Genomic DNA, 18,249 nt, shown 5'->3' with positions numbered 1-18,249 from the left:
TAAATTACTATTGAGTAATGAAATGGTCATTTTCTGCAAAAATATCAATTATGACTATTTTTCCGATTCCCTATTTTTTTCCTTCAATAGTTTAAGTACATTGCGCTCACAGTATTTGAGGACTTTCATTGAAGTAACATTTTTCATTCCGGACTTTTACTTCTAAGGGTGTATTTATATTCATTTATTGTATAATTGCCACTTTTACTTAATCTGTCCAATTATCTGGATACTTCATCCACCACTAGTGACATGTAGGCCTAATGAAGTTTAGAAAAAGTGAAAAATACTCACGTAATATATACACTAATGAAGAATTGCATTTAAATCCAGTTAGTAAATTTACTTGTATACATTCCACCATTAGTGGGATTAAAAGGGGCTTCTTGACTATGACTAACTGCCAAAAAGCTGTGTTTAGATGCAGAGACAGCCGATGAAGGGCTGAAATTCCGATTTTCCGGCAGTTTAGAATGCAGCATCAGTCTGATCTACGTCACTGCTGGTCCGCCCCTTTAATAATATTGGGCGCGCTCTCGTGGGAAGACTTCCACCGAGTAACAGCGCGTTCCCGCGGCTGCACGGCGCTAATTTGGATAGTTTAGTAATCAGAAATCCCCCTGGGAATAAATCCATGTCCTTACGTACGTTTGGACGACGGAGAGTCAAGCATTTGGAAAACATGGATACAACCTTGGAGTACAGTTTTCATGACTTGTTGGAAGCATAAAAGCGGGTTCCGGTGGCGATATTTTTCTGTCAGGAAGTTTGACGTATTCGGTTAAAGATTATTTCTTGCTTTGTTTTGGTTGGTGAAAGTTGTGGACTGTGGTTGGTTATAGACTTCGTGCGACAACTCTGTGACTGCGACGCTGATAAAAGACTGTGTTCTCTTGACATAAAAGTTTGGTTTTCATGTGAATGCTCCAGGAACCTTAGTTTAAGAGTCCGACGCTGTGCGAAGTCTAAACATCGTTGGAGTTTATCCAACTTCGCGTCACATAACGAATCAACTTTCTTTGTGTAACAAACCTACATAGGTAGTGATTATTTTCTGCCAATGTCATTTTGGTCGTCTTTTGCTGCAAGTCTGAAGTCTGAATTATGTCGCTCTCTGAATCAAATTCCTCTGTACTTTTGTTATAGGTCAGACATAGGCCTTTCGTATATGATTATGTTTAGATCCGAACTCATGTTGCAATGCGATGCAGTTATATCCAGTGCAATTATAAAAGTAAAGATCTTTCCAGTCTAGAATATTTTGGTCTCAAACCTGGCAACACAGAGGGAAAATCTGCAAACTTAGCAGGAAGAGAGGCCATCAAAATCACGGAAATCGTACGGTCTTTTCCTCTGGCGACCTGTTACTCACAAATGGATTTCATACAAGCCATACGGTTATTGTTACACCTTGTTTGGTAGTTTTCTGGCCACATTTAACACTGTTATTGGATACATCTCTGTGTCCCACGAGCCTGAAGCGCTGACGTCTAACGTGACTTCTGAAAATGTTTTGGAAATTTGAGTTTTCCAAAGACCCGAGGCTGCAGCGGAGCAGAAGTTTGTCTTTGTGCCACAGCTGGAGCGGTCTGATGTAGGCTTTTCCATCGGAACATTTTCTGTGCAGAACTCACAGCTGTTTGATGTGACCCTGTTTGTTTTCACAACCTGGAAGTATCCGTTTGTGTGTTTGCTCCAACTTTCCGTTGAAGAAGACGAGTCCCCGTTACCTGGGGGGGTCAGCCCCGCCATGGTGCCCTCAAACACACACACACTCACCGGTGTGTCGGTCTGACTGAGGACACCGATGGGCATGAGCAACGGGTGGACCGACTGCGTCATCTCTGCCGCGAGACACCGGTGACCGGAGTCGGCTCCCTGCGGGATAAGCCTGGTCCTGTCCTTACCGAGGTCGTCAAGGCGACAGGTGAGGATGTGAGCTGTGCACGTGACAGGCATGACAGGCATATGATGAGTGAATTGTGTTGCATTCATGTCATATCGAAAAAGTAAGCCTTCTGCTTGAAAACAGCTGGAGCCAAGATGTTTTTTTTAAATACTGGGGTCATGAGTCCAAATCTCCCAGTGCAACAGATGTACACAAACAAAGTATGCAAAATACTTTTAGGGAGGCAAAAAAATAATTTCTCAACATTAAGGTTTATATTCATATGACAGTTTAACAGCCTAGTAAATCATAAATAAATCAAAATCATCCCTGCATGAAAGTTAGAGGCTAATGTTTTTACTGAAATTGTTGTTGAGAGGTGTTGATTCAACTAATACATTCGATAATTTTGTCGGATGTAGTTTGTGGTGCTGTTGAACTGTATTACGTAATACATATTGTTGTTTCTGTTATTTAGTCTACCCTCAGTGATACAAACAGGGTGGTCAAAATAATAGAAACACTCGTCCTTATAATGCAATACAGTTCATTAGCACCATAAACTGGAAATTCCAAAATGACCATAAAGTTGCATTAACACCTCTCTGAAACAGTTTCAACACAAACTAAATATTATAGCTATCATGGAGGATGAGTTATTGCAGGACTATTGTATTAGATGGCATTCGTTTTAGCTCTCTGTGCCTTATAAACTACCAACTGAGTGTATAATTCAGATGGGGAATACTGGATCCTTTATTTATTTATTTTTTCTGACCTTAAAGTGGTCAGATTTGAATAGAACAGATTGAAGTATGAGCCACAGAAGGTCCTCGTTGTCTTTTATCTTTCTTTATCTGAACATGCAGTATAAGCAGCATTTCCAAAACTCACACTGAGTATGCATGTTGAGATTGAACATTTGTCTTATTTGTCTTTTTCTTATCTTTCAAAAAAAAAATTTGAATGTATCTGTATGCATTTAGACACTACAAAGGCACATTTGAAACTTTAGCCAAGGCAAGTCCTAGCAGCTTGTTGAGATTGCAGTAATATTTAAATGTGGTGGGTTACCCTGAATCCAAAGCACATGTGCACCTGAAACAGGAGAGACATCAGGCCAGGGGATTTTGCTGTGAAGCCCTCAGGCCAGATGCATCACTGGCCAGAGACAGAGTGAGGACTGTGGCTGGGAAAAACAGCCTCAGACTAAACACCTCTCAAAGCAGACAGAGAGGAGAGGGGGGAGGAAAATCCATGTAAATCCTGCTAGTCCTGGAAATGTGATACAAGGAAAATAAAGCGGGCACAGCTGACTGGACTGGTAGAGCGCAGCCTCCTTCTACATTGAATTCCCTACATTCCACTTGGGAGGTAATTAAAATCAGCAGAAGCAGGAGAGAGAAGAGGGTAGTTGGGGGATTTGACATAGAGGTTAGTTGGTGTGTTGTTTACTACCCGTTGAGATACACAATTTAAGCTTACACGGTGCTGGATCCAGTACCAGATCCTGTGTCCGCAGCACCGGAGAACATTTCGATAGAGAGGAGATGGTGGTTCTGTGCTACCTGAAGTGACTGTATATTCATGCAGCTACTGGGGGAACTGCACACCTCATAAACTCCATGCTATTTCATGCCATAAGCATGAAGCTCACAGGGTTGAAGGACAAAAGTCTTTGGCACTTACTCCGCTGGCAGGGCAACATGCGAGCGGCGGAAGCTTGAAAGCAACGTGGCAACGCTCTGCCGACCACAGACGGACGTGCCCGACATTCCTGTGGGTGATTATTACCCAGAAATCCACTGGGTCAGTGAGTTGCCTCAGGTGCTGATGGTGCCCATTTCATGCACAGAAGTAGTTTCCCGCTCTCTTCGCAGATCTTCTCGCTGTGTAAATCAAAACCTCAGACAACTGCAGCCTCCTCTGGAGGCTCCATCCTCAGACACTTTTCGTACCAGTGTCTGGTATTGTTTGTTGTCCTGTTTTCTTTGTCATAGTCATACACTAGTCACTGGTTCTCTAGGCATACCAAGTTCCTAACCACACAGCTCTGTAGATTGATTGACTTGCTACAATGTATTTCTGAGTAAAGTAAAGCACAAGTCAAGGTGAAGGACTTGCTATGTTTACATCTTTCTCTTTTCCATGATTTTTTAACCTGTCATGGGAAATAATTGACCAGTGATTTCTGCTAGAGGCTAATCTTGTATGAAAGTGACATAATTTGCCTTATCAATGCTACTCAGACAGATAAACATAAACATGTAATGGTTTAATCATTCTCTGTGGCTTATGGTCAGACTAAATTTTTAATTATCATCCTGGCATGATTAAAACATATGCTGTGCTCTAACAGTGATAGTTATAGTAGAGGATCAAGCAATCCGATTCACCAGAACAATATCTGTGCCGATATTGATCTTGTTAAGCGGATCAAATATCGTCCATGTGTGACAGATCCACGCTGTATGCAGTTTGTTTGTCTAAGTTCCTGTCTTCAGGTTACCGTACATAAAAAGGTTTTTTCAAGGAGCTTTATGTGTATGTATAAGTTTTAAATGTTTGAAAAAGAGGGCACTGGTGTCAGATCAAATTCTGTATCAGCAGATACCTGAGTTGAGGAACTGGAATAAGGATGAAAAAGTCAGATCAGTGCATCCCTGCGTTGCTGATTTGATAAGTAAGTGATTGTCTTTGGGTTTTGTTTCCAGTTCTATGCTTTTGTTAAAAGTCAGTCATATCTACTTTACCAAGAAATATTCATCCATAATCTAAAGTATTTGTTTGTGTGTGTATTTGTGAAAACTAAGTTCATGTTAAAAGACCTCAAAGTTACAAGAACAAAAAGTCAAAAAGTCCTGTTTTGTTCGTCTTGGTCGAATTAGTTTAAATTCCTCGGTTTATTGGTACAAATTTGAGGGAAACCCTCTCCATTGAAGGAAATGCCTCAGTTTATAATGCTGTTGACGCCTTGAACGGGGCAGATAATATTGCCCGGTTAACATCAACAATGGAGTTATAACACAGCTGAGTTCGGTTTCTGCAGCTCGTGCAATCAGAGAAGTTTAAAGCTGGTAGATATTTAAAATGGCAGAAAAAACATTCTTCTCGTATGAACTGTGCCAGACTGATCTCTGCCAGTGTAGCTGGAGTTTCAGCCGTTTTCAATTGTCATTCTTTCTCATGGGCAAAAAACGCACACAACACACATTCTCACATGCACTGCATTCACTCAGGCCTTCAGTCAGAAAAACCTTTAGGTCTGCAAGGAATCAAACATGAAAAAAGGCTTGTGCTTTAAATGAAAATGAGGTTCTCTGTTTAACGTCACATTAAAACATGATATTGCGTAATTCAATTACAGAGATACCATGTAGTAAGGGCACAGCCTCTTTGTCATGCCAGCCTTCATCCAAACACTGCACTTCATACTGTGATTCTTTTTTTTCTGATGACTCTCATGTTTCCCACTAAGGTGACTTTTTATGGACTGAGGTATTTCCATATTGACAGGTTTTGTGAGACTAGCTGATAACCTTGGTCATGTCATCTCCTGTCTGACTCAGAGAGTCACATTCTGATGCTCTGTCTCCAAGCAGCGAAATATTAACAAGAACAATGCCAGCCTCAGTTATTACAAGCTTATTACTAATTGGTTTCTGTTTTCATCACTACAGGCCGTGGCACAGCAGACACGAGTTTTCTGAAGACTGGCTTTGTAGACCACGTACGCAACGTCGCCACAATGAGTGAGTCTTCTAAACCCTGATGTTAGGCAGACATTTAGTGCACGGTTTCCTTGCAGCGTGAGATAAAAACAGACACACACACACACACACACACACACACTCACACCAAACACCATCCCTGAGGCCAAAGCCTGTGCGAGCTGCTGCTGCTCCAGACGCTGTCGAGTGAAGGATTGGTTTTCAGTGTTGTGGAGATGGGGGTCTGGTTCTCTCCGCTGCCCTGGGGCCGTGTGATGTCTGTCCAAGCTACACAAGGAGAATATTTTCTCTTCGTGACTTCGTCCAGCCCAGGCAGAGCTCGCCTTGAAATCAAACGTGGGAATAGGCATATCAAAAACACTGCAGTCCTTTCCTGACTCTAATACCATGTCACAGGATAGTCTCAATATGGCTGTAGTTAAAGATGACTAATTGTCTCCACACACCTTTTTATTGCAGAGCTAAGTGCGAAGGGCTCGTATCTCTCTCTCTCTCTCTCTTCCTGTCATACATACACACTCACACCATCCATTTTCCAAACTGCACTCTAATTGTGTATTTTTCCCAACTTGTTATCCTCTCCAGATGAGAGACAGGCTCTCCACTCCATAATGAAGGACCTGGTTGCCCTTCAGATGACGCGGCGCCAGCCTGTGTTGTCATATGACAACAGCAAACCCAAGACACCGGCTCAGACCAACAGACAGGTACAGAAACAACCAGTGCATCACAATTTAGCTCTAAAGAAAGAATGGCTGATTCAAATTTCTAGATGGCTTAGAAGATAAAGCTAATTTAAAGTTGTCTTTATGAACCAGGATTTGAACCCTGGTTTCACATAAGGTAGAAAACTCAGTGATAAGACCAAGACTCACTGACAATCAAGACCTACCTCAGTCTAGAGCCTTGATTGTCACAGAGTCTTGGTCTTCTCCATGTAAATACAGTATGAAAGTTAAGTTTAAAAACAACTGAAGTGGTTTCAGAAGTGTAGTTGTGAAGAGGTGAAAGATCCTGAAAGATCTCAGGTTCAACCCCACACATGTCTCTCCATGAGCCTTGTGTTTTGTTGAAGTGTCCCTCCGCAATTGTGGAGTGTCTGCTGACCGTCAAAATAAAAGCCTAAATAAAAGTCCTGAATAGAAATGTGATAAACGTAGCTGGCTTCTGTCCACAGCACAAATCTTCAACTCTCCATTTAAACACAGCTGTAAATTCAACAGCCTTTAAGTTGTGACCTCTATGAATGACACTGAATTTAGAAGTCATGAGGTTCGTAAATGCTGACAAGAGTATTTTTTTATCCGCATGACTATGGGTGTGTCAGCCATAGAATATTTTATTATTGACAACGGGTATAATAAAACACCATGTAACTGGGTATCACCCACTCAGGTATATTCTCATTGCTTATAGTATTATAGCTGGACCACACAGTTACCTCATTTAGCATAATGACAGATGAATTTGAGAAGTAACCACCCACAACTATGGTACTCATTCAGCTGAAATAGATTAAATCCAGTTATTTTCAACTGCTTCTCTAAAAATATATTCTGCTTGTGTGGAAAAGTGGCCAGTAGCCCACCCACCCTCGCATATGACCAGTATCATTGAGCTGCAGCTGCAGAGAATAACCAATGCAGACAACTCATGGACAAGGTAAAACCAGAGATGCCCCCCCCCCACCCCTGGGAAGATAGTCTACACCATTTTCCTAACTCAATAACGTAGTTTGCATTTGTTATGAGAGGATGTGGTTTTTCAGAAGTGATGATGCAATGAAAAAAGTACAAAGTGATGTGTTTTTCCTTCAAACAATCTTTGTGTAAGACCCACAGGTGAAGACATCACATATGCAAGTCGGGCTTAAAGTACTGCAGCTCCCACAAGTCAAACTATTTGAGTTGTGTTCTTTTGGAAAAACCACTTATCTTACAGTTATGTTTATGGTAAAATAATTAAAATATCAGCTCAGTCTTTCTCGTGTGATGAACTCTGATGACCTCCTTTGTCCACCTCTTGAACTTCCTGTTTCTGCTTTGCCCCCAGGACGATGTCAGGATAAAGTTTGAGTTCTCGGGAGAGAGAAGGTGAGTTTGTTTTGGGCTTTATTTACATGCATGCTGTGTGTGCTGTGAAGGTATTCTACATACATGTATACATCCATATGCAAGTGAGAGTGAGCATAAACACTCCCCCAACACGCTCTCTCACATGCTGCTCTTGTCACATGTTCCAGTTCATGAGAAAGAGCACATCTCAGAGTCAAACACTCACTCCAGCACTTAATTCAGACTGGTATGTGAGCTGGATAATATGGAGGAAAGGACTGTGGTTAGTCTGTGGCTGCCAGTACAAACCACAAATATGCAAGGTGTACTTAGAGGAATCTGCACTCATTAAACACAGCAGCCTGTGTGTATTTTGCTTGCACGTGTGCAAGTAACTCAAAAGCAGTTTCCCTAGCAGCCAGTTCATCTCTCTCATAGTCTATGTATCCGTGTGATTTTTCTGTTTTGATGTGTAGGATCCTGATGTTCGGGCGGCCTGTGCAGTTTGAGGAAATCCAGCAGAAAGTTAAGACTGTCTTTGGGCAGCAGTTAGACCTGCATTATATGAACAACGAGGTAAAGTGAAGACTCTCCCCACTCACTCAGCTCTCTCTCTGTCTTAGACACTGATTGTTTATTGTGTATGTGTGCAAACATGTCAGTTATTGATTATAATTTTTATTTTATCATTTTCTCTGTTAATCAGTGAACTGTTTATCCTATGAGATGGCTAATATATTGTAGGGATAAAATAGATTTTGTGTTGTAAAACTGTAAACAGTTTATTGTTCCAATTTCCTTCAACCCAAGACAACAGTCTAAATGATGTCAATCAATTATGAAAATAGCTGCTGATTAATCAACTAATTGTGTCAGCTCCACAGACATTTCTGACCATGTTTGTGTGTTTGATTTGTGAATTTGTCTGACATATACGTATACTGCTGTCTGTGTGTTTCCGTATCTGATGTATTGACTGAACATTTGTGCAGCCGTCGTATGCTTGTGAGCCCTGGTTTGTGTTTGTTTACATGTATTGTTGATTTTGTGTGAGTGTTAATGTGTTTGTCTTGTATCCTGGCAGTTGTCCATCCCTCTGCGAGGTCAGGACGACCTGGACAAGGCGATCGACCTGCTGGACCGAAGCTCCAACATGAAGAGTATCAGGATCCTGCTCCTCACTCAGGAGCACAGCAATGTGAGACACACACACTGGGCGTGCATTTACAGCGTACCATTTCTTCATCACAGAGCCATATTGTGAAAAAATCAAGGTTCCTCATTTATTTCCATTACTGGATTGCTGACATGGAGCCGTGGTTTCATCACGTGCTGTGGTCGTGTTTAAACCTCTTGTCGTCCTCTCCTGTCTCCACCTCTAGGCCTCCTCCCCCTCCCACCATGCGCCGTGTAAACAGGTGAGGATCAAGTCCTCCCAGTCCACCGGAGACGTCAGCACGGTGTACCAAGCCGCTGAGCCCAGAGGGCGCCACCTATCAACCGGTACATATCTTCAACTGCAATTCAAAGTCCTCTCTAATCTTATCTGCAACATGCAACAACATGGCTCACACACTGTGTCCGAGTAGGAAAAGTAAAAGTTCTTAGAAGCCTCAGTGTTCTGTAAATATTCATCTATGAGTAGCTGTCATGTCATTGTGCCTTTGCCGCTTCTTTTTTGCTACCTCAATTTCCCTTTCTGTCGCCTTCGCTCTCTCTGGCTGTTCTTTCTTTGGCTTCCCCTTCTAGCAATGGGTCCTCTTCCTTTTCCTGTTCACCATCACTAGACGATGCCTGCTGGACAGCAGCCAATCAGATTATGGAGCTCTATTAGTGTGGTGGACCAGTGGCCTGGTTTAGGATCTTTTTTTTTTTTTCTTTCTCTGGAGCAGGGGGTCACAGTGGCTGCAGAGCGGCTTGAGATCTGGACTTCATAACAGCAGCAGCCCCTAAACACTAAACCCAGTTCTCAGCTGTTAAATCAGAATGCCTTTCATGACGACCGTATCACAAAAGCTGTTGCATGGGTGTGTGTTTGAGTTGCATGAGTGTGGTCTGCTAACTACTGCATGGCTGCTTTTGTTCTGTCAGCGCAAGTAGCATTTACCACATTGCCATTTAATCAACTGATGTACCCGAAGCACATTGTTGCTGACACTTTCATACACTTTCCAGTCCTCAGGCCTGTAAAGTCCAAAAATTGTTTTAAATTCCTATTTTTTGTATATCTAATCTTTTCCTTTATGCTCATAACTGCTGTCTAATCCCAGGTTCTCAGAACACGGGGCGTAGCTCACCGCCTCCTGGCTATGTGCCTGAGCGCCAGCAGAGGATCGCCCGCCAAGGCTCTTACACCAGCATAAACAGTGAGGGGGAGTTCATCCCTGAGACCAGCGATCAGTGTGTGAGTCAGAGCTTCACAGTTAATGGGGAAAATCCAATGCTTGTGGTGTGTTTGTGATCTCAGACTATTAAGATTTGTTCACATAAGCAACTCAGCTCCAACAGCTTGATTCAAGACCTTTTCTGATTTCTGAAGTTGTTTTGCTCATTAAAAATGTTATGAGCACTGGAAGTATCTTGGCTGTTGTTCTTGGATTTTGGATTCATTTTTGTTAATGATTAAGGCTATGAAGAAGCAGAATTCATCTCCAGAATTAAAAAGCTTATTTAGTAATATTGGGTTCATGCTCCCAAAAGTTTCTTCTTTCTGAAACTTGTTTACACAAAGCACATGCGCACACTCATCATTCATTTTCCATTATGCCCTACACAGGTGCTGGATCCCTGGAGCAGTGCAGAGAACTCAGTCTCTGGAAGTTGTCAGTCTCTGGACAGCAACTCAGACAGGTGAAGAACAAATCCTGCCTGCACAGGAACTCATTACGTGTTTTATTTTTCCATCACATCTTTGCAATCAGTGGTTGCTTTTTCCGTTCATTTTCAAAACCCGAAAAACTGTTTGATGTAAATACCCAAATACAGTCTGATGAAATGGCAGTTGTACTTCGAGAGCATCTGTCACACTTCTTTCCTCCTTGTCTTCTCTCACAGCCCCTCGCTGAGGAAGTCTCGCATGCACAGAGCCAAAAGTTACCCTGATAACCGTCAGGAGTGCTCAGGTGAGAGCAGTCACAAGAAAAGATGCTTCCCACAGCACCACCCTTCAAGTTTCCCAGTAATGATGCGAGAACATTGCGTTAATGCAGCACTTTTACATCACCACGCTCAGATTTCTGTAGCACCACTAGGACACCATGGAAGATTTCTACGTTGGCTGCAATTTGTGAGAGATGAATTAGCGGCCATTCCTGTAAAAAAAACCGAGGGTACAACATAACTGATTTGATAAAGAATCCAGTCTTTATAGTCAGTGTTTTCTTGTAGTCACCACAGAACTTATACAAATTGTGTTGACCAGCTGAAAGCTTATGTATTTGCAAGTTAAGTATAAGCTGTAAGGGAGACTAATAGAGTCGCTCACATGAATGCTGTATGACTCAGTGTGCAGATGAGCTAAACTGTGGTTGAATCACAGCGTAATCCTGCTGACCTTTGACTTGTGGATATTTGCTTTCAGACAGGGAGAATCATGTGTATGACAGGGTAGCGGGAAAGGGAGGCACCTATCCTCGTAGGTACCATGTCTCCCTGCATCATAAGGACCACAGTGAAGGTAAGATGTCTCCATTTAGCCACTATGTACCCGGTATCTTATTCTCTCCTCTTCTTCTCTCTCTCTCTCTCTCTCTCTCTCTCTCTCTCTCTCTCTCTCTCATGTGACATTAAACTCAGCCAGCCTCTTTCTCAATCTCCCCCAGGGCGTCGAACATTTCCACGGATCCGTCGCCCCCAGGGGAACCTGTTCACCCTCGTGCCTTCACGCCGGTCACTCAATGGCAGCGAGGAGAGTCTGGGCAGCTGGCAGCTAGTCGACGCCCAGGGCAGGCTCCGCCCTCAGGATCGCTCTGTTGCCCATAAGTGTGAGTGTTGATTTTAGAAAACACACTTCACTATTTAGGATAACATGAATTCTTAAGAGATAAATAGATGATGCTTTGCAGGGTTCAAGGGCCAAAACCAATGCTGGTATTTTTTTAATTGAAGTGTCTGATAATCAGCTACCACCAGATTTCACTTTTAGCAGGATGAAAAAAAAGTATTTAAAAAGGTGGGTCAGTAAAGTTTGTGAAAGAAACCCAGAGCAGTAAAGCCTGGAAGCTGGGAGAAACTTAGCTTGTGACCAATGTGTGTTGAAGGGTAAAAGTGAAAATATTTCCTTTGTAATTCTGTAATGTTTTTTTTTTTTTTTTTACTTTTTCATGTTACTTTTTCACTTTTTCATCTCTTTCCTGTCATATGTAAGGCATGTTGTATATTTCCTGCAAAGCATAAATGAACAGATGTGTGTGTGTGTGTGTGTTTTGTTTTTTGTTTTTCTCAGCTCCCAGCGCTCCAGTGACGTGGCGGCGCGGGAAGCTCCTGGGCCAGGGAGCGTTTGGACGGGTTTACCTGTGTTACGATGTCGACACTGGGAGAGAGCTGGCTGCCAAGCAAGTCCACTTTGATCCTGACAGTCCAGAGACCAGTAAGGTGAGAGTCTAACTAGTTACCATTACATAGAGAGTCCAGTTATCCTTGTTTTCACAGAGACAGCATATGCAGTTTCTCTTTTTGATTCCCTGCTACATTTATGTAAAAATATTTATTGCTCACACCACGTACACAACGTTTACCTCTTGTCAGGAAATGGCATCTATCATTGCCTCACTATTTTGACAGTATGACTCATGTCTTGAAACTTTGCAGTGAGATATTAAACATTCGTTGATTAATAACAAATCACCAAGAAATACCTCATCGGTTGTGCATGTTTATCTGTTCAGGCCATTATGCTGGAATGCAGGTAGTTTGCATAACTGACTGAGCCTGGGATTAATGAATTAACCGTGTTAAACGAAACATCTTTGCCTCAGTTTTAGGTCAGGAGTTAAAACCACAAACTTTATTTTATCCTCTGACACAGAAACGGCATAATCAATGTGCAGGAAAAAAATTCAGTAGAATTGTATCGAAGAGGTTATCTTTACTCCCTCCACCCCCTCTTCCCCATTTTAATGTCTTTTCCTGTCCGCCACAGAGAAAACATGCACTGTCACTTCCTGTATCTGTGTCAGAGCCAAGTGTTGTGGTGGTAGTGGAGGGTGACAGGTCAGCGTTGCCATGGCCTTCCATCACCCCTTCACACACACACCCCTCTCCCACCCCCAGATGTGAATCAGTTGTTTCTTTTAAACCAGCTTCTGTTTTGGGACTTTGGGATTACTTTGTGTGTCTCTGACTTCCCCCTCTCTCCCCCTCTCCCCCCCTCTCTGCTTCTCTCTGCCTCTCTCTGCCTCTCTGTGCCTCTCTCTGTTGTTGCCTCACTCTCTGAAGTAAACACAGGAACTTCTTTTGGGGAACTGAACTGTTGGCTTTTATTTACTCTCTGCTTTAGGTTTCACTTTTGGCAGACTCCACACACAGTCATAGATTACTGTTTGTCATCCCTGTGTTTATGGTTACATTTGTTTGTCATCAGTGGTAACAGATATGAGAGAGCCTGCAGGGATTAGGCATATTTGAAACATGTATTTTGTTTGGAAATGAAAACAGATGCACTGTTCAAACATGACAGCTTTCATATTTAATCTCTGAGCTGTTGCGTTTTAATGTTCGGTGTGTAATTTCCTTGCATCTCGATGTGTCTGTGCAGGAGGTCAGCGCTCTGGAGTGTGAAATCCAGTTGCTGAAAAATCTGCATCACGAGCGCATCGTTCAGTACTACGGCTGTCTGAGGGATCACAATGAGAAGACCCTCACTATTTTCATGGAATACATGCCGGGGGTGAGTCCCAGCAGCTCTCATGTCACAGGGTCAACCGGGGCTCAGAGCAAATGGTTGAAATCTAAAAATCAGTTCCCTCACCTCAGTCTTTGTGTTCCATCACACTGAATCTAATAAGACAATTATGCATGACATAAAGACAGGAGCAAAGAACCCACAGGACAGCTAACATTACCTATGACTTAATGTTTTAACATAAAAGGATTTTAGGTGTTCAGAAAAGTGTTTCCTGTGTTCTCCCTGAAATTATTCATAAGTTTTAAAGAGGAGAAACACTTCTGGCTCTTCCCAACAACAGGAACTTTTCCAGGAATAATTTAAGGAATTGATGAATTTCACAGGAACTGCATTTCAGTTTAGTTCCTTGGCCATAGTTACAGTGTGTAGCCAACTTCTGTACTTGTCTATAAATAGCAACATAAAGAGACCATTACACTAATACAGTAAAAAACCTAGAAAAAAAGACTCAGCACTTTGTTAAACCAGTAGTCAGCTGGTTTCCCTGGAGTCCATGGATAACTAATCATAGAGCACATCATTGCTGCTTTGTCTCTGCCTTTCTGGCATCAGTTTACGTGTCATACAAATGTGTTAAACTGATTACAGCTCTTCAGATGTTGTGGAAACACAAACACAAGTGTGTGAAATTTTACTCCCTGATTTAGTTTTTCAGTTTTGTTCCCAGGATCACAGACCTCTTTCAGTTTCCAGATTTTAGGCCAGCTCCTTTACTCCCTGTGTCTGTGGTTTGTGGTTTTTAAACAAGCATGTCTTCACAGTCTGTTAGTTGTTGCACTGTCATCTCAAAGCGTGTTTGCTTTCTTTATATCAGGGATCGGTCAAGGACCAGCTGAAGGCCTATGGCGCCCTGACAGAAAATGTGACCCGGAAGTACACGAGACAGATCCTGGAGGGCATGTCCTATCTGCACAGCAACATGATCGTACACAGGGACATCAAAGGTAGTCCTGTTTAACTACACAGGCCCGAGCAGTATACTGTTTAAACAGCAGATAAATGTTTAGACAGTGTTTTGGTATGGAGATGTTTGGGTTTTAACCATCTGTGGAAGATGATAGCTGAGATAAAATATTTACGTGTCCCATGTGTGACTCTGGCTCTCAGGTGCCAACATCCTGCGGGATTCAGCGGGCAACGTGAAGCTCGGAGATTTCGGTGCCAGCAAGAGGCTTCAGACCATCTGCATGTCTGGCACCGGCATCCGCTCAGTGACCGGCACCCCCTACTGGATGAGCCCGGAGGTGATCAGTGGAGAAGGCTACGGCAGGAAGGCTGATGTCTGGTAATACACAGCAGTTTCATTTAAACTTTGATCCCAGTTCGTCATACAACTGCATAGATGTCTGGCTTCATCTATATTACTATTGGTTGTTTCTAAATTGAAATTATTGCTAGTAGTTTTCTACATTTTAATCCAGTCTGAATTGATTTACAAAACCAGGGTGCAAATGATTATATTTTTGACCTCTTTAGCAAATAGGTTTTTTTGATAATAAGAAGCTGATGTATACTGAGTTTGAGTGACAGGAAGGATGCATGCCTTAATTGCCTTTTTAAAAGCTGTGGAGCAGATTTCACAAATTTATCAATGAGGACATATGTACAAAAAAGATATAAATTTAATGTTTTTTTAATCGCTGTTTATTGCATTGTTTAAGTGATGAGCTTACAAAAAAACCAAATCAAACGCCCCCGCCCCACCACATACAAAATAAGTAAATATTTGAATAAGATGAAATAAAAATACAGCAAGTAAAATATATTTTACAGTATAAAAATAGGGGGGAAAAGGAAGTTCAGGAGAGACTATCAGATATAAATAGAGATATAAATAGATTCTTAATGGGATTTAGTAGGTGACAAATGTGCTACTCTGAGAATCTACTGCCACAAACAATGGAGCATGTGTTGCTGCAAGGGAATATAATACCTGATAATGCTGCTGGAGTGAAACTAGACAACTGTGACTGACATGCACAAACACAGACATCATGGCTTTTCACACTTTAAGTACAAGCAACGTCCTGATAGGAAGTGTGTTTTTACCAACTGCTTTAACTCTCTCAGTAAAAGTACTTCAGTTTGAAGCAGGGACAAAGGATACGTACATGCACTGACTGGGTAGAAATACCTCCATTCAACAAGATGGCTGTGAATAGGATCCCAGGAGCTGACGGGACGAGACATGTGGATGTTTGAAAGAAGAGAAAACACCAACTTATTACTCTTAAAGAGACAGAAGCACAGTGATCTTTTTAATAAAGTGTGGATCCCGCTGTATGTATCCCGGTTTCTACCACACTCTCCCACACAGTGTAGTCAACATTCTCTTATGCAATCTGATTGGACGGTGACCCCAGGCTCAGTGATGTGATTGGCTGAAGGCCATTCAGACAGGTCGTAACAGAGGTTGGTATGTTCCAGGTTCTCAGCCCGGGCTGGAGGGGGAGTAATGCTGCCAGGAGGGCTTGTACCTCCCCAAACAGGTGGAGGAGGCCCTGTGCAGACAGCAAGTGTGAAAGTTTCCATTCAAAACATTCCTTCAAAGGTTTAGTGTCGAGTAGCTGAGACATGATATGTGGTGTTTGTTTCAGCTTGTAATGTGACTCAACCTACAGATTAAACTGAACCCAACCTAATCATGCATGTCTTTTACAGGAGCCTTGGTTGTACAGTGGTGGAGATGCTGACAGAAAAGCCTCCCTGGGCTGAATATGAGGCCATGGCAGCCATATTCAAGATCGCCACCCAGCCCACAAACCCACTGTTACCCTCGCACACTTCTGACCAGGCACGGGACTTTATCCGGTGCATTTTTGTGGAGGCCAAACACAGGCCGAGTGCTGAGGAGCTGCTCAGACATCCCTTCTCGCAGATTCTGTGCTGAAACCTGCCTGGTTTCTGAACTTTAACCACAGAGCGGCACAGTAGCCTCAGCAGTATCTGTAGCTTCCACAACAGAAGACCAGACGTCGAACTGGCCTGGATGTCAGTGTTAAACCCACTGACCTTCAGCCACCGTGCAGATGCTTCAAGGGAAGAGTCCGAGTCCACTCACACAAATCCAAAGAAGCGACAGTTTGACAGCTGCAGTCAACGCAGTGCTTTGAAGACCAATGCTCATACAGCAGTCACCACCAGGGGGAAACAAAACACAGGTTAAGTATCTGGTGGGGTGTTCATCTCTGTCAGATACAAACACATAGATGCGCCGCACTCCAAATGCAGCATCATTGAGTCAGAGCTCATGCACCGGTTGTGTCTTTATAAAGTATCAACTCCTGTGTTTACATTCACTTGTTGGGCAGTTTTGAGAAATGCCAGGAAGCTCCAAGTGTTTGACTTTTAAATATTTAGCTGAGCAACATTTTAAAGCTACAGCAGGCCTAAAGCTCAAGTTTGCTCAGTGGATGTTGAACTCCACTGGTGCACTACAGTGTTAATTGGACAAGTTGTTCTCTCTCTTTTTTTTCCAACTTTTGCAACTTGCAACTACTTCCTGTTTCTGTTCCTGCTTTGGAACAAAGAAAACTCCACCCTTAGAGTTGTAACTCTGTTAAAAGCTATTTAAGCTACCTGAGATGCACTTTGCATCTCTGGCTGCATGTGTGTGTAGTCTCAGTAAAACACAGATGGAGTGATATCACGTGGAGTTACATGTAGAGTAGCTACACTGGAGTTTAATGGAAAAATAATGTTCAGCTATAGAAAACTTCAGTAGTGAATGAGCTGAGTCATGTTTTGGTTTCATCCCCTCAGAAGACAAAGGACATTGTTTAGCAATCCAAGCCAAAAACACAAACTTCTCCACTGTCAGTGGTCTCAATAGACCATAATGCACTGCAGCTGCTAGCTCCAGTCTGTGGCTCTCATGTGCAGTCTTACCATTAAAGGTACAGATCTAAGTATTTGTTTCTTTGAAAGATAATTACAAAGCGATCTTTGAAAAGCTCAGGTCGTGTTTGACAACACTTACCAGTGCTCTGAAGGTATTTCAAGAATTCTTCAAGATTTTTTTTAACCATCTGGATGAAAAAATATTCTGTCTGGTGGATGATTAAAAAAAAAATAAGAGAGGGAGATTTTTTAACACATTTCTTAAGTTGCAACTAGAAATGATACACACACATCCTCACTCTTTTTGTACAACACAAGAAAAATATGAACACATTATGTATAAATTAGGAAAAGACATGTCATTTCCATCTGTCATCTTTCCTTTGGATCAGAAAACAGTCGCAACCTGGAAAACAGGTTAAAATCTTTGTAATTGTGCAGCAAAGATAATATTTTTTCCTGGCAATTTTTAAAAATTGCCAGCAATTTATTTTTCAGTGAAACAGGTGCTTCACACTGTGACTTGAATGTAATAGTAATGAATGAGAGGCACAAACTAGGGCTGTGCAGCTATTATACCTCCTCATCTTTCTCCAAAGAAAATAAAACTCTCTCCACTGTCACTATCATTAGTGCAGTTTTTCCTAATATGTTAAAGTAACCAGATAAGTCTGGAGCTGCTTTAATGCATTTGGGAAAAGAATCAGTACAGCATAAAGCATGAGGATGTCATGTAACAGTAAGAGGAACTGAGTGTGGATTTTTCCTCTTTAAAGTGACCTTCCTCTGTCTTGTTCGACCTGTTGCTTCAGTGTGACTTATCCTTCTGCC

The 18,249-nt window shown here is 42.2% G+C and overlaps 1 protein-coding gene across 1 annotated transcript; it reads left to right on the top strand.

Annotated features, from left to right (window-relative positions):
- Positions 1–580: 580 nt before the first annotated feature.
- map3k3 (mitogen-activated protein kinase kinase kinase 3) lies at positions 581–17,660 on the top strand. The gene is made up of 17 exons (XM_022739537.1): positions 581–1,927; positions 5,569–5,640; positions 6,205–6,326; positions 7,672–7,712; positions 8,150–8,249; positions 8,758–8,871; positions 9,056–9,176; positions 9,944–10,077; positions 10,450–10,523; positions 10,728–10,795; positions 11,254–11,349; positions 11,495–11,656; positions 12,118–12,266; positions 13,429–13,560; positions 14,393–14,522; positions 14,686–14,863; positions 16,240–17,660. The coding sequence occupies exons 2-17, from the start codon at positions 5,637–5,639 to the stop codon at positions 16,466–16,468; spliced, it is 1,854 nt and encodes a 617-aa protein (XP_022595258.1). The 5' UTR covers positions 581–1,927; positions 5,569–5,636; the 3' UTR covers positions 16,469–17,660.
- Positions 17,661–18,249: the final 589 nt, after the last annotated feature.

The sequence above is a fragment of the Seriola dumerili genome, unplaced genomic scaffold, assembly GCF_002260705.1.
Source record: "Seriola dumerili isolate Sdu_G_001 unplaced genomic scaffold, Sdu_1.0 BDQW01000044.1, whole genome shotgun sequence".
Classification (NCBI taxonomy): domain Eukaryota; kingdom Metazoa; phylum Chordata; class Actinopteri; order Carangiformes; family Carangidae; genus Seriola; species Seriola dumerili.
This window is presented reverse-complemented; position numbering and strand designations above follow the sequence as displayed.

Bases quoted from the DNA above. Each gene is read 5' to 3' on its own strand.
- map3k3 (XM_022739537.1), top strand. The intron at 10,796-11,253 runs GTGAGAGCAGTC...ATTTGCTTTCAG, and splicing joins TAACCGTCAGGAGTGCTCAG to ACAGGGAGAATCATGTGTAT. The intron at 11,657-12,117 runs GTGAGTGTTGAT...TGTTTTTCTCAG, and splicing joins TCGCTCTGTTGCCCATAAGT to CTCCCAGCGCTCCAGTGACG.